The 17,024-nt window shown below is 39.7% G+C and overlaps 1 protein-coding gene across 3 annotated transcripts in view; it reads right to left on the minus strand.

Annotated features, from left to right (window-relative positions):
- Positions 1-17,024, minus strand: part of LOC124594838 (wiskott-Aldrich syndrome protein family member 3) — a 277,912-nt gene that overhangs the window by 20,766 nt on the left and 240,122 nt on the right. For all 3 annotated transcript variants that reach the window (XM_047133290.1, XM_047133288.1, XM_047133289.1), the window contains 4 exons: positions 16,415-16,558; positions 12,772-12,980; positions 6,702-6,890; positions 1,414-1,894 (listed from right to left, as the gene is read on the minus strand). In XM_047133290.1, the coding sequence (XP_046989246.1) occupies positions 1,414-1,894; positions 6,702-6,890; positions 12,772-12,980; positions 16,415-16,558 (1,023 nt within the window). The remainder of the gene's footprint in view (positions 1-1,413; positions 1,895-6,701; positions 6,891-12,771; positions 12,981-16,414; positions 16,559-17,024) is intronic.

The following is a 17,024-nucleotide window of genomic DNA, read 5'->3' on the forward strand; positions in this document are numbered from 1 at the left end:
GTTTAAATGTCCATCTTTTAGTGTTATTCAATTATTAACTTGAAGAATTTTAACATATTAGCTTTGTGCCTAAATCCTTAAATGTATAATTGTAAACTGTATGCATTTCTCAATATCTGCTGTTGTCACCATTTGATAAATAAATAGATAAATAAACTACAGTCTTTAACAAGAAGCTTAGTTCTGTAGGAAACATTAGGAGACAAATACGAATTACAAAGAAATCGAGGAAGTGTGATGTAAAATTATGGAAGGCAGACTTTCAGGCAGGCTGACTGTGCCTGTATTTTTACTGGCATCAGCCCCAAATAGTTGAAAAGGTATACATCAGAAAGTTGAACACCTGTTGCATAGTTTTAAGACTACTGTTTGATGTGGAATTTTGGTGCCATTCTTGACTACACTAAATTTTTTGGGCGTAATGTCTAGGATATCACTCTGACTGAAGATAATGCTAACTACAAGAATTGTGATTTTATCCCTTTGTAGTCCTTTCCTATCTGGATCTGATCACATCAACATCTTGGACCATATTTGGCACTAATAATATATTGTGTTCCTTTTTGTATTCAGCATTTTTTCATACTTTTTCAGTGAGCTGCTTTGCATTGTTGTTCTTTTTCTTCTTCCATCCACCATCCCAAATTCCAGCACTTCACTGGCATTTTTGCGCCATTAAAGGAAAGCATCACAGCAATAAACAAACTCTGCTGCAACAAATTTTATCGCATCCTATATAAGAGTGACCATTAACATACTACCCATGCAGGTTAATAGCCACCGCCAAAATATGGCTTCAACTTAAACTACACTCGCCCAGTTGGAGAATATCCTGCATAGTACAATGGTTGACTTCAAGGACAGCTTCACACAATTTCCCATTTGGATCCTGCTTTTACTGTGTCTGTGCTCTTGTGTATTTTTTTATCTCCCTCTATTGTGTAAATTTAAATATGGACCATGAACATTTGCTCAGCTGTTGGTGAGAAAAATCTGTAGCTTTTGCGTTAATGCCAAACATGGAAAAACGACTGTGACTATCAATGGAAGATTACAATGTCTAAATTTCCAAATTAAAAGTAGCTAATTAGTCACATGAATATCTCCCAATTGGGAGTCAAATTTTTCTTTATCATAAGTTTATCCTGACGATATTACTACTAGAAACCATAAACCGTAAAAAAATTAGCCCAACATTAACAATGAGAGTAAAGCCCTCGCAATACTGATACTATATAGTTTTTATAAGCACCAACCAAAATTCCAAGAACATTTACTTCACAAACCACAGAATTATGATTTAGAAATAATTAATTACAGGGGAGGATCAATAAATAGACAGACAACTCTTACAAATATTTGAGTCTAAGCCAATTTACACAGTTTCACAAGTTACAACTTTTTGATACATACCTGTTGTTTATTCGGAGACTTCCCAATGTCACCATTTGGCAGGGGTGGTGAGTTGGGAGGTGGAGGGGCAGGAGTTGTCGCTGGTGGTGGAGAGATTGGGCCATTTGGTAACCCATTAGAAGTAGCAATAACAGGCGGAGGAGGCGGCGGGGGTGGGGGTGGTGGCACATCACACGGTGAAGGAGGTCGCATCGGAAGTAGTGGTGGTGGGGGAGACGGGACAGGAGGGGCTGGTTGTAACTGTCTATCAGGTGAAGGTGGTGGGGGTGGCAAATCGGATGGTGGTCGTTCTGGTGAAACTGCCCGCTGCAATGCAGGACTGTCTGGAACACTCTCACCTCCAGACAATGGGCCTGCACTTGGGGGTGGTGATAATGGGACATCCACTGGGGGTGGTGGGGGTGGAGGCAATGTCTCGCGCCCTGTGCTTGTGCTGCGGCCCCGTGTCGGCGTATTTGTAGCGGATGACACAGTTGGTGTACTGAAAAAGAAACAAAAGTTGCTTTATTGATAAAACAAATTGCAGCTTATTTAACTGCTGTATATTGCATGATTAAGAAATGTAACTTAAATTTAATAGAAACAAAGTATCTCAATATTTACGTAACAAGCAGTCAGATGAAGATTAGTAACAAATGTAAGAACAATTTAACTTTGGAGAGCAAGACTAATATGCACAAACTGAAAACATTATTTATATGAAATTTCAGCCAGTGGTTAAGCTATTCTGTGTTTAACTACATCTTTTGTGTTTTATATTACCATTAAACAGACCACTCAAAGTTTCACATACTCAGGAACAAACTGTTACAACCGATGCTAAATAATTTTAATCATCATGAAAACTCACTCGATGTAGAAAGCGAAGCCACTGTGTGATGTCATGAAATTTTTCAGATTCAATGCAGGACAAATGTTTCTCACATAAGGACTGTGTATACAAGAAAGCAAAGCCTTCATTGCAATGGAATTCAAAGGAACTGCAACCAGAGGAAAGTTAACAGTCATCTAAATGAAAGTGGTTCCTGGTAGATGCAGGTGCTGTGGATGCATTAAAGTTCAAGGACCAGTACAACCAACCACCATATCATTCTCTTCACATCCCATCTCTCCCCCACACTGACATTATTTTCTTCAAGTGATCAGGCTATGTCACAGTATGAGCCATCTCTCTTCTAACTTCATAAAAAGAATGACAAGTAAACTTTGACGATTTTACACAAAACTCTCTCTCTCTGTCTGTCTGTCTGTCTGTCTGTGTGTGTGTGTGAGACAGTGCCACATTTCTTTGTTGTGGGTGAACACACACATCCTGCTATGACATTTCCCAGGTGCTGTGGACATGTGTACAAGTGCCATGTGTGTTTTCCTACAGTGCTATGGACGTCTGTGAGTGTCCAGAGCTGCCAATCACTCTCTGCTGTTGAATGGTTACTTCCATGTCTCAAAAAATAAATAAATAAATATCAATGCCCTGAATCATTTACGAGATATGATGGTTTTTATGACCAAATGATTTGCAATGCCCTATGATGTGAATGTGCATGTTGTGCGCGACCGTCCATCCACTGGATGTAAAACCCTAACTAGAACGAAACAATGGAAAACCCAGGATGGAATGTAACAATACCAGAGAAGGAAAGTTGGTACTCACCATATAGCGGAGATGCTGAGTCACGACAGGCACAACAAAAAGATTCACACAATTATAGCTTTCGGCCATTAAGGCCTCTGTCAGCAGCACACACACACACACACACACACACACACACACACACACACACACACACACACCACTCCCCACACTCCTACCTTCTACATGTTTCCGAAAGTCCATAAACCCAACCACCCAGGATGCCCCATTGTGGCCGGTTACTGTGTCCCCACTGAGAGAATCTCTGCTCTCATAGACCAACACCTTCAACCTATTACCCGGAACCAATCCTCCTATATAAAAGATACCAACCATTTCTTTGACCGACTCTCCACAGCTCCTGTCCCTATACCACACAGTGCCCTGCTCGTCACTACTGATGCCACCTCCCTGTACACTAACATTCCTAATGCCCATGACCTTACCACTATTGAACACTACCTTTCTAGATGCCCTATTGATTCCAAACCAACAACCTCCTTCCTTGTCTCCATGGCCAACTATATCCTCACCTCCAATTACTTCTCCTTTGAAGGCATTACCTACAAACAAATCTGCAGTACGGCTATAGGCATCTTCACGGCACCATCCTACGCTAACCTATTCATGGGCCATCTAGCTTACCCAGAATCCTAAACCCCTCACCTGGTTCAGATTCACTGATGACATCTTTGCTATCTGGATTGAAGGTGAGGACACCTTATTCACCTTCCTCCAGAACCTCAACAACTTCTCCCCCATTGGCTTCACCTGGTCCTAGTCAACCCAACAAGCCACCTTCCTAGATGTTGACCACCTCAGAGATGGCTACATCAGTACCTCCGTCCATATCAAACCTACTAACCACCAGCAATACCTCCACTTCGACAGCTGCCACCCATTCCATACCAAGAAGTCCCTTCCGTACAGCCTAGCCACCCGTGGTCATCGTATCTGCAGTGACGAGCAGTCCCTCTCAAAATACACCATGGTCTCACTGAAGCCTTCACTGACCATAATTATCCTCCCATCCTTGTACAGAAACAAATCTCCCGTGCCGTATCTTTCCAGTCTCCCACCACCTCCCAAAGTCCCACAGTTCGGCCACAGAGGAGCATTCCCGTCATAACTCAGTACCGTCCGGGACTGGAGCAATTACATTCTCCACCAGGGTTTCAATTACCTCTCTTCATACCCTGAAATGAGAAATGTCCTGCCCACTATCCTTCCCACCCCTCCTATCGTGGTATTCCACTGTCCATCGAACCTACACAATATACTCGTCCATCCTTTCACAACCCCTGCTCCCGATCCCTTACCTCCTGGCTCATACCCCTGTAATAGACCTATATGCAAGACCTGTCCCATACATCCTCCTACCACCACCTACTCCAGTCTGGTCACTAATATCACCCACATCATCAAAGGTAGGGCTATCTGTGAAACCAGTCACGTGATTTACAAGCTAAGCTGCAACCACTGCGCTGCATTCTATGTAGGCATGACAACCAACAAGCTGTCTGATCGCATGAATGGCCACCGACAAACTGTGGCCAAAAAACAAGTGGACCACCCTGTTGCTGAACACGCTACCAAACATGATACCCATCATCTCAATGACTGCTTCACAGCCTGTGTCATATGGATCCTTCCCACTAACACCAGCTTTTCTGAATTGCGCAGGTGGGAAAGTTCCCTGCAATACATCTTAACTTCCCATAGCCCTCAGGGCCTCAACCTTCATTAGTCACTGTCCTCACCCATCCAGCCCCCTCCCAGTTCCCATTCCAGCACTACACAGCCGTCATTTCACTGCCACACCCAGTCTTTTAATTTATTTTTATTTTTCTCCTTTCCGCTACTGAGCCCCTCCCCCCTCTGCACCTTCTCTCCTGCCCTCCATCTAAACTGCAACACTTCACTGTCCGCCACTCCCACCATACTATCTCTCCCCCTCCCCGCCCCAGCCTCCTCCTTGCCCCCACCCAGTCACCACTCCCATCATGCACTGGTGATGCTGCTCGCAGTGTGGTTTCAGTTCTGTGGGACTGCAGATGTGTGTGCAAGTTGTATGTAAACATAAATCCACAAACGACATCTGTGTGTTAATATCAGACACAAGCTCTATCCCAAAACAGACTGTGTAGAACTTATGGACCTAAATCTGTATCCTTCACTCTGTTGCAAAGAACATTGGGCAGTTTTACTGAACACCTGTACAATAGTTAGGAGGGTTTTTCGTAGGGTTAATTCGAAAAAAAATTTCCATATAAGTTAGTTATAATTTGGCACCCTCCTCCCCCCACCATTTTGCTACATAAACTTTCATTCAAGTCAGTTATCACTAATAACTGTAGTACATACTACTAGTGACTGCTAATAATTGTGACTATGTCGTGTAGTCTTACAGTTGTGGCATCTCTGGAACCAAAGTGGCATTCTTTGCGAGGAACACGACTGAGAAAATTTTAAGAACTGTCATTTGAAGCTGACTGCAGAACGATTCTGCCGCCTCCAAACAAACACTGTGCTTAAGGACCACAAAGATAAGATGCGAGAAATTAGAGCTCATAAGGAGGCATATAGTCGGTCATTTTTCTTTTGTCTTATTTATGAATGGAACAGAAATCTGTACAGGTACGGGGTACCCTCTGCCACGCACTGGATGATCGATTTCATAATATCTGTATAGATGTGTATTTAGGATTTTTATCCACACAATTTAAATCAACACAACATGTATCTTCCCATTGATAATGTCAAAGAATAATAAAATAACTTGCTGTTTAAACTATTATTATGTCAATGCTTTGTAAAAATGAGTGAACCAATGAATAGTGAGAAGAAGAATAATTTAAAAAATAAAGAAAAGATAAGGAAGGTACAAATGCATGAGGGAAGCAAAATAGAAAGAAAGAGAAACTGAATTCGAAGGAAAACGGAAGAAATGAGCATGTGAAATGGAATGGGAAAGAAGCTAGCATGCAAAAATTGTGGTTGACAAGAGTTGAGTACCAGCTGGGTGAGGTTACAGATTTGGCAGTGATGTTTAGAACGCAAACCACTGGTCATTTCTTAATGTTTCATTGTCTTGCAACCACTTATGTTTTTGCTGCTACTCTTGGCACAATATCTCTTCAGGGCACCCACTGACAGTGGTCTTATCCATTGAAGCACTGAAGTTTCTAATAGAAAGATGCTCTTTACTTGAAATCAACAACATTTAGGAGTAAAATAAAGGTGACAACTCACCTAATAGTTTGTGTGTTGTGATAAACAGACAGACGCAGACACACAGACAGACAGACAGACACACACTGTTTATGTGTGTGTCAGAGAGGGGGGGGGGGGGGGGAGAGGGGGGGGAGGGGGGTGAGAGGGGGGGGGGGGTTAGGAGGCTAAGGATATGAGAATGAGAATATGTGTGTGTGTGTGTGTGTGTGTGTGTGTGTGTGTGTGTGTGTGTGTGTGTGTTTTACTGAATGCTGGGAAAAGAAGAAGAAGAAGAAGAAGAAACCACTTGGACAATCAGATACTCATATTACCCTTAAGTTCAAAAGCAAAAAGCTAACAAGGAAAATGAATACTGTGAAAGGAGTAAATGAGTACTGCGAGTGTCAGCATCTATACATTGTAAGTGAATCCTGAATGGTACCTGTTGCTAGAATTGTTGCTTGGTGGTGCTGGTGGAGGTACTGAAGGCCTCTGAGACACCCCTCTAGGGCCATTGCTACGACTAGGGGTGTGATTGTTGGGAGTTGGATAGCCTTCATTGGACAACGTCTGCCCTTGTGCGTAGTGCTGTTGGTACGTTGCTTCATCATATCCTCCAACATAGTTTGGTCTGTAAAAGATAAAGTTAGGTTACTAATGCAATGTAAGAAGTGAAGTTTTCATGAACAGGAACAACTAGAATTCCACACACACATTGATAACGACAATCGTATTTTCCATTATGAAAGGGGCTATGGAAAATTCAGTGCCAGAATAACACTACGCATATAAAAAATTTTATTAACTACTGTAACTGTCTGACATAAATGAATCTGCTTTATGTAAATGGAATACAGTAATGTAAGTTCAGTATTATCAATTATAGCAAACAAGTGACAACAAAAAGGGATGCAGCGCAACTCTCTCTCTCTGTGAATGCGATCTCCAATTATAAATGTTCCATCAGTGCTTATTTACTATGAATGATAGTCAATGTACAGAATCTAAGTATCAGGGTTGCAAATATTGATTTTATGATAGATGAAAGTCTGTTTAATTATCCATTATCAAACAAAAAGGCTGAAATTTTTAAGGACTGACTTTGTTCACTGAAAATTTAAGCAAATAGAAATCCATCCTTTCAAGCTTTAGGAATTCAAAAAATAAATGACTAGCTCTTTGTGAAATTTAAAATGCTAAATGCTAACTTTTTCTCCGTTTACTAATGACATGACCAAGTTTCAAAATGAGTAGGTGGACTACCCACAATCTAAGTCCTCAGTTTCTGTGTATTTGGTGTTTGAAGTGAAACAGAAGAAAGAGAAAGGGGAGGGGGATTCCACACCATGATTAAATTGCCATGTAACAGCTACTTTTATACTTGGGATGGACATTTGGATTGGAGATATGTCTTTTCTGTGTTCATTATTGCTAATTAACATTTATGCATTCAATAATTGTCATGACACAAATTCCATTTAATTTAATCAGAAAATTAAAATCAGTGATGCCAATTTGAGAAGGTGCCTTTGATGAATAATGGTTAGCTACATATGGGACAGAGACGATGGTCATACCGATAAAAAACTAACTATGATATTTTTCAGAGACTGTCTTCATTTTGACAAAAACTTTACTACTTTACCACTGCTAATTTTTACTACTATTACTGCTTGTGATTTTAATTTTTTCTTAACTATAACAACACATCTGACTGCCTGAGAAGCCATCATTGTGGCTTAACTGACATTTATGTGTGAATGAGATATTCAGTACCGCAGTTTAAATCTTGTAGAAAAACTCTCAAAAGAAATATGTTTTTCCTTCAACGAGAATGGTTAGTCTCAATTTTGTAAAAAACCACACTCTCCTGAAACAATCTGCATAATAATAAAAATAATTAAAACAAATACACAGGGCAGTCAAAATTTTAACTATCACCTTTTAAAATAAAGTTACGTAGTTAGTTTTTTATTTGTAGTTAGACAAATGCAGTCCTGGTACATACTGAAATCCATAGCCACAAAGCCATAGCACACCACTAAAGAAGCCAAAACAAAATGGCACTGCCCTTTGATAATGTGGAGTACCATTCAATAATTCCCACATTTGGCAGCAGTGGAAATGTAGCTGTGTCAGGCCAATTCAGACAACTACTTTGACTGTCTGCATTGGCCAGACAACTGCAACATTTCCACTGCTGCCAAAAGTGAATTATGATACATTACAATTTTTCTTCAATGGGCAGCACTATTTTGTTTTGGTCTCCTAGTGGCAACCTATGGCATTGCAGCTCACGGACTGCACATATGTACGAAGACTTCACCTATGTACCTGTAAAAGTTCCGACTTTGCCATCCACATGTCTAGTACAAATTTATTCGCTTGGCACCAGCAGCACGAATTCGGATTACTTGGTTTGTCGCCGGCCACTTGTCACCTTTCTGTTGATGACAAGCTTCAAACACACACACTTTTGCGCACTTTAATTTTTCCCGAAATCCTCTATTTCGCAGAATCGTTCCACAAACTCGAATTTGCTTTTCAAGTAACTTCCCTGCAAGTTCTACACTGTTGTTATAATTATCCATGTACAGGTGATGCCACTTTGCATAAGAAGGTATCAATAGTTCCATCACTGTTTTTGCTAGATGTTGTCCAGTGCCGGCATATATCTTTAATGAGGAAATGTATCACGTGCTCTAATCACACAGCATCAAAATGAGTATGCCATATTTCATAATTTTTGACGGATTGTAAACTTTAAAATTTAACTGTCCATGCCATGGTATCATTCCTCCATCAACTGAGATGTTTCAACTTAGATTAAATGTTTCTTTAAATTTTTTGGAAAAACAATCAACTTTGAAAAGCCAGTTGGCATTATCCGGTTTATTGTTGTTGTCAGAAAAATGTAAACATGATAATATTTGTCTGAATCGGTTGTGAGATATCATTTTGTGAAATATCAGTGTGTCAATCAATGGATTCATTGACCAGTAATCATCAACCCTTGCTTTTACAATTCCCGTAAGGATAGCAAGCCTAACCCATTTTCTAAGTTCGGGTCCTGTAACATCAACAAATTTGGCATTTTTAAATCCAGTTTCCTTCTATTGCAATTTTGACTGTAATACTTGTTGGTTTCGTTGCTAATACAGTATATTCAAATAGATTGTTCTCAATATATAATTCTACCATATCCATGATGCTCTGTGTGTCTTTGGGAAATATGCATGGACCCGGAGATCCTTCAAATTTATTACTGAGCCTCAGTAAATCATAGTCCGCCTTTTTCATCTGGTTCATCTGAATCAGTTGGCAACCGTAGCGTTCGCTGTATTCTCCTTGGACGTATTTCACTATCCTCCAACGATTCTGTTCCACGTTCACTTTTTTGATATCCAATGTCTTCTTCGCAATCGGCGAAGTTGTCCGGAACGTCCGACAAGATGTCCGTGCATTCGTCGTAAATAATCTTATTGTCTCTTTCGTCTGCCATGATGAAAGCGCACAAGTACTTACAAAAACAAAAAACTTGTTAACGTGTGTAACTTATTGTTACCTAAACAAAACACCAACACAATGAGAAAGATACTGAAGTGGTGTCGCCAGCCACTGAGCGATACTAAGCACACAACACCACTGTGGTGTCGCCAGCCACTGAGCGATACTATGCACACAACACCACTGCGGTGTTGCCGGTAGACAAAGTGTTAATTATGTAATAATTTTTTGAAGTAGTGATTAAAAATTATGACTATGCATTCCACCACCACCACCACCACCACCACCACCACCACCACCACCACCACCAATGATTAGACAAACTATGCCCACTTAATGCCTAAACTTTAAAGCATTAAACAACTATATAGTTCTATTGCGTATTTTTGGTGACCTACCTAAGGCATTTGGCTGAAAGGATCACAATATTTTCCTAGATAAACTGAAGTTTTATGGGATTAATGGTGTACTGTCATATCTAACCAAAAGAACACGGAAAGTTGTGTTGCACTTAGTAATTGAACCAGTGTAGTCCGGGGACATTATTCTGAGTGGGGAGGAATCATCTACGAGGCTCTCCAAGACTCAATCTTAGGTCAGCTCTTGATCCTCATATGTGTCAATTATCTTCCATCTAATATACAACAAGCAGAATTTGTCCATTTTGCTGATTACACTAGTACTGTAATCAATCCAAGCATACATACAGCAACAGAACGGTTGGTAAACAATGTTCTTACGAGTGTAACTGACTGGTTTTCTGCAAATGGTTTCAGCCTCAATTGTAGAACGGCACAACTTACCCAGTTCTGCACGTGTCAAGACACTACAACCAATGGTAAGTGTAACACATTGTAAGGAAATAATAAACAGGATAGAAACTTCAAAATCCGAATCAATGCCAATTTTGGGGAAAGACATATCCGTAAGTTGACAAGCTTTGCATATTTAATATTATATGGGATAATGTTGTGGGATATCTCATCTTAAACAAAGAAAGTCTTTACTGCAAAAAACCTGCTGTAAGGAGAACGTGTGGTGCTCACTCAAAATCATCTTTTAGACATCAGTTTAAGGAGTTGGCCATTGTGAGTACAGCCTCACAGTATATTCATAGCCTCAGGAAGTCTATTGTAAATAAATGTAATAATCCACTACAGTTCAGAAGGAACAATGATGTACATAATTACAATACCAGAAGGAAAAAAAATGACATTCACAGTAAGGTTATCTTTAGCATAAAAATGGGTGCACACTGCTGCAACTAAAATTTCTGGTAACTTATTGAGTGATATAAAATGCCTGACAGATAGCAAAGTAAAATTTGTTTTCAAATTGGAGAACAACTCCTATTCCATAGAAATTCTTCTATTATTGTAATGTGTAAAATGTGGTGCATACGAATTCCTAACTCACATCTGCAGATTTTTTTTTTTTTAAACCACCCTTATAAATGTTCAGCATGTAGCCATTACTTTGCAATGTGAATGTAAAGCTACTCATCCAAATCATTACAGTTTATTGTGCAAATTATGCATGCAACATAAAACTAATAAACTTACTCACTGTTAGTTTAATGTTTTCTGTTACACATTTTTGGTGCTAACGGATATAATTGAACCCCATTATACAGCACAACCACATTGAATTTATTACATTCCAATCCAGGTAGCAGCGGGTCTTAGCCATTCATTCATGGCTCTGAAATAATGTTTCCTATTGTGATGAAGTATAGATTGGGAGTCGCTGTCTGCCATCCTATGGCCTATGGCAGAAAGTGACATATACAAAATCAATGCCTAAGGGGGGGTGGGTATATAGAGGAGGAGGAGGAGAAAGAAAGAAAGAACACAAGGTGGGGAAAACAGTAACTAAACTGTTTTTATTTTAAAAGTTATCTCTGTCACTGTTAATAAATTTATCCTACTGTGAGACAGGATGGCAATGAATGTCTTTCTTCAGGGCTCTAAAAATATGGAAATCGCATGGGGTGAAATTGAGACTGTATGGAGGATGTGAAAGGGCTTCCCTGTGAACTTCCTGCAGCATAGTCAAAACCATCTTGGAGGACCCACATGTTGCGAAGGTTGTTTCAACACACTGTAGAAGTTTCCTATGAACTTGTGCCTGTCTATTCGCTTCAGACAAAGAGGTGTCCGCCCGGGTACAAATGTGATTCCACAGGCAACCGCAAACTTATTTCCATATAGGTATCGATCATCTTCTCTCACAGTGGGATACATGTGTTAACAGTTATAGCAATTACTTTTGAAACAATAAACAGTTTACTTACTTTTTCAGTCTCTATCATTTTCTTATGACTGTTCCTTGTAAGTCAACTGCACTGAGGACTATGGTTGTACAATGGCTTGTCTCTGTATAAATATCAGCCAGTTCCAATCTATCACTACTATGCAAGACAGTAGTGGAAATTCCTCGATGAAGTAATACGTAAAATAAGGGAAAAGGCAACCACTCATTTATAGCAGATTGATGTGTGAAGCAGAGAAATATGTAACAGGAAACAGCATTCATACTAGCTTTCATCCCAAAAGTAAGTCCAAAACTTCCTTTCCATTGGGTGTTCTGTGCTCCATGAATTGCTCCCAATAGGCGAGTGCTTACCTTTCCCTTATTTCAAGTATTACTACACAAAATTTCAACAAACACCTCAATAGTTTTCAAGTTTAAGTAGGCAGTTCTCTCAAAGCATGTTACATACATGATGATTTGTTGGCAAGATGGTAGTATTTCATAAGCATTATCTGTCTTGTGAGAGAATATGTATCAGCCCTACAGAGTTTTTATCATTAGGAGATGGCACTAAAATATTTCAGATACAAAATTAAAACTACATGTAGTTTCAACACTCAAAACAATTATTTTCACCTTATCAAAATTATTCAGTAGCTTTAGTGACACCTCACTTTACTTCAAAAGCACTAAATATATGCAAGTGCCCCTTGTGAAAAAGGTTAAAAAAAGATAGAATGACTGCAACAAACCGATAGTATTGCTCCGTAGGACTATGTGGGGGTGGAGGTGCATGACGTGGACTGTAGACACCAGTGGAATTGTAAAGTGACGAGTTGACGTCATCTGGGTATGTGCGCCTCAGTTCAATGCTGTTGGGCCTGGGCGGTCTTGGCTCAGACACAAGCATAGTCTCATCCACTATCTGCATTTGTTGCTGCTGGTGGTGTGGTGGCAATGGCTGTAAAAACATAATCAGTAGTTATGAAATTATAGACAAAAGCGTAAAGTTCTTAATTTTACGCATGTTCCTGTCATTACTAGCAACCTGAAAAAAAATTTGCATTTTGTGGTAAATATTATCAAAGAGGCAAAGTCTGCTTCAAAAGGCAACATTGTGAAAGAGCTTAATAGATGCTACTTCATAGATGAACTATTTTATTAGAGATAGTTTGAAATAGTTGCATTTTCTGCATATCAATATCAAAAACTTGTGCAATATTTGGTCACTGATATTGCGTATCTTAGGACGAAGCCTAATTAGGAACAATAATAATTTGAAGGTGTTTGCAAAATAAAAAGTGCCCAAATGCAATGAAGTATCAGTGTGTTCCAAGCTCTAGTGCCACACCAACATTGGGTGGTTGAATGGTCTGGATAAGATACACGCCACTTAATGCTACTTAGTACATAGGACCTAGCTTCTCAGAACAAGGGAACATGTACATCTGTCTGTTAGCAAGAGTTCAAAAGTTGGTAAAATTTGGACACTAATTTGGAAGTTTTAGGTAGCAGGTGTTTTGAGCTGTGGTTGTGTCAAATACCTGCAGAGGTGTGGCCTGAGCTATTTCCATATTTATAACACTATGAATCTCAGCAAGCAATTGTGCTACAGCCATCACCAAATGCTTTGAGTTGTGCACTGCTCATTATTTTCTTATTTTTACATGAGTAAAGAGACTCTGCTGGTACATCATTGTGTTCAATAACGATCCTCAACATCAAAGTGGATCGGCAATCCCTATGACCATATGTCAGTTCTGCTTTCACACAAATGCAGAACATAGGTGCAGGCAGGATTCCCTGCCACACAGCAGCTGGGCTTCTTTCCCTGCACCACACCTTTCCCCTCTGGCGGTCATGTTCTAGTTCGGTTACTCTCACTACTGACTGCCAGTTCATAATGTCTGCACTCTGCACCATAGCAAGTGGAAAACAACATCTGTCAATGTTTTTTTGACCATGTTTATATTCTTCCCCAATGCGTGAACGAAGATTTTTCGGTTGTATTTCAATTACTGGTTCTATCTGTAGCACTGTAAGTAATTGGCTACGTTTTGCTGAATCTCAGTTTCATACATTTCTTTGCTGGATGTAGCCTTCTGCTATCTGTTTCCAGTGAATATAGCGAAGAATTCAACATATGGCATATGGTTGTGTGGGGGTGAACTCTTGGATCATGTAATTTTTACATTAGTAGCTGGAACCAGTAATGCATAAGGAGTTATCAACAAGTTTCCAATTGAGGATGTTGCTGTAGCTGTAGCATGTATGCAACATAGTGATGGGTTAGTGCCTATTACCAACAGCGTCCAAACAGTACCAATATGCTGTTATTCTTTTCTTGGGTGCTGAAGGGCAAACACTAGCAGACATTCACTGAATGAAAAACGTGAATGTGGCAACATGCCTGTCAAAAACAAGCACTGTGGAATGACTCACTGAGTTCCGTGCTGGTCTTGGTTTGACAGTATGCAGGCTCATTTGAGAGGCCAGCCGTACCCATTGCGGACCCCTACAGTTCTAATCTCTCCCCCATGTGATCATTAGACCTTCGATCCCTTAAAATTGCCTCAAAAGGTTGACAATTCCTGTTGAATGAGGCTGTGCATCAGGCACCTCTTGTACAGCATGACACAGTGTTTTACCACTCTGGTGTTTCGGTGGGATGATTGCCTCAATGCTCATGGTGATTTTTCCCAAATGACGTGCGAATTATAGACTGCACAGCCTCTGAATGAAAAATTTTTGGTCAACTGTTGTATTAAAAACTGATACCAGCAGATTTTCCTGATCCTGTTAACAAATACTTAATATTATTTGTTTTGCTCGTCGAAGACAAAAACAGAAGTAGAGTATGGAGGAAGTGTAATTTTTTTACAGCTTGGGCAGCAAAATAACTGTGCAGGTAGAATAAGACAATATTCAAATAAACAATGAAATGCCAGTCAAGCATGGGATTTGACAATGACTAAGAGGTCAGAATAGGAAAGAGGAGGGGAAATTTGAAGGAGAAAAAGAAAGAGAAATGAGAACACTTTACAAAAATTATAAAGGGTTGTAGATGACTATATTATACACTAAAAGAGGCAGTAGCAACAGGAAGTGGGAGGGGTAGGATGATTTCAAAAGGAAATAATGAATTTTGTTAAGTTGGTACTACACAAATGAAGCCTTGTAAAGATTGTCATACTTGAGAGATATACCTCTCCACTTAATTGGGACTTTATCCCTTCACTTTTCCAATGTCTCGTCAGTACAAACTGGTTTTCTTTTTCCTCAACTTGTTGCAATTCTCCCATATCACATAAGGATTCTACATTTTGTAGATTCCAAGTCAACATACCAATCCAATGATCTGATTAGTTCCAAACGTTTTCCTTGTGTGACAAATAGCTGAAATTCACTCTTTCCTTTCTTCCTTCATATCTGTAATTCTTTGAATGGAAGACTTTTAATTCAAAACATCTCTCACTCTTTTATACAAGGACAAGGAAAGAGACATGGCTAGTGCGATTATGGAATCTCTGCTAAACTCCCTATGACTGTCATAGGTCATAATGCCTCTACTGGACACACTACTTTTTCATCCGTAACAGGCAAAGTCAAAATGTAACAAAGCTTGCAAATAAAAATGTTTTAAAATTTGTACCTAGTCACGAAAAGCAACTCTGTGGACAAATGTATTTCCAAAACAATATTGTAAACTAGGGATCAACAATGACGTTTCACTGTTTTAAACAGAGTGGCTTTGTATTCAGAAGGACAGAGGCTCCATCCATCCAATCTGAGAGCTTTAAGGTGGATGATCAAACACCTCACAGCTACCTTACTGCACAAGCTCTACAAGGTCACCTGTAATGATGGATGGCCTCCCGCTGGTCTCCTTATCGTGAACATTTTGGCTACTTGCTGCGAAGTGAGTACCACTGATACACCATCAGCTTGCTAATAAAGTTAGGCTCACAGACCAGTACAGCTGAGACCAGTACAGCTGATGATTAATTTCCACTGGCACTATGTTCTGCACATTCAAAATCTTTATCGCCAATCGCATTCCACACGCGCCTTGAGCTCCATTTTTAACTACTGCTACGAAGTTACTTGAGGTGTCGGGATGTTCCATAAGCACATGTGCCATGCCGCATTATTACTGTGTCACTTATAAGCTGTCTGTCTGTGCAACACACAGTTTGCTAGCTGTAGGACAAGTGGAAAACTTACTTCATGGATGCATGTCTAAGGAAAATCGTTTTTTCCTTTACCACATTGCTACATCAAGTCTTTTATTTCACAGTGTGCACAAGTCTTCACTAAAGATCCCATTCTTTTCCATACAATATGCCAACTGGATTATTACGAACACCAAACCCACAGAAAGGACTGATGTAGTACCTGAGGTGACCGGTAGATTGTCTGCGGCATGATGTATTCCCCATGGCCTACAGCAATCATTAGCTGGCGCTCCCTTGTGTTGTGGGGCTGGCGGACCCTCTTCTTGTGTCTGCCACCCCCACCTTCTGCACGTGGTCTGTGAGGCTAAAAGGTGAGAAAACATCCAGTTAGTTAACACAGACAAAAAATTGCAATAGGAGTTAAGTTTAGTCTTCGTTTCACGAGTCTTTTAATTGTCATGAAAATAATGTACATTTAAGATACAGATGTACAACATATGTTTAAACAACAAGCTAAATAACACACGAATGTTTGACTTCTAGTTTTGTTGAGTATAAAACAATATGGAATGGAAGAATAATAAAAAGAGATAAACATACCAGATTAAAATCTTATTTAGAAAACTAAAAACTTAACAAATGCAGTCTGAATCTAATTCTCAGCACAACTGCTGTCCTCTGGGTTGGGGAAAAACCATGCTTGTTTATTTTAGCAGGATCATATGTCAAAGGAAATGTGGAAGAAGAGGGTATATCTTTCAACCTTAACTAGTCTGTCTGGTATATGTATTATTTCTTAAAAAGTCTCTAAAACAAATAGTATATTTTTT

Source organism: Schistocerca americana, chromosome 2 (genome assembly GCF_021461395.2).
Source record: "Schistocerca americana isolate TAMUIC-IGC-003095 chromosome 2, iqSchAmer2.1, whole genome shotgun sequence".
Lineage (NCBI taxonomy): Eukaryota > Metazoa > Arthropoda > Insecta > Orthoptera > Acrididae > Schistocerca > Schistocerca americana.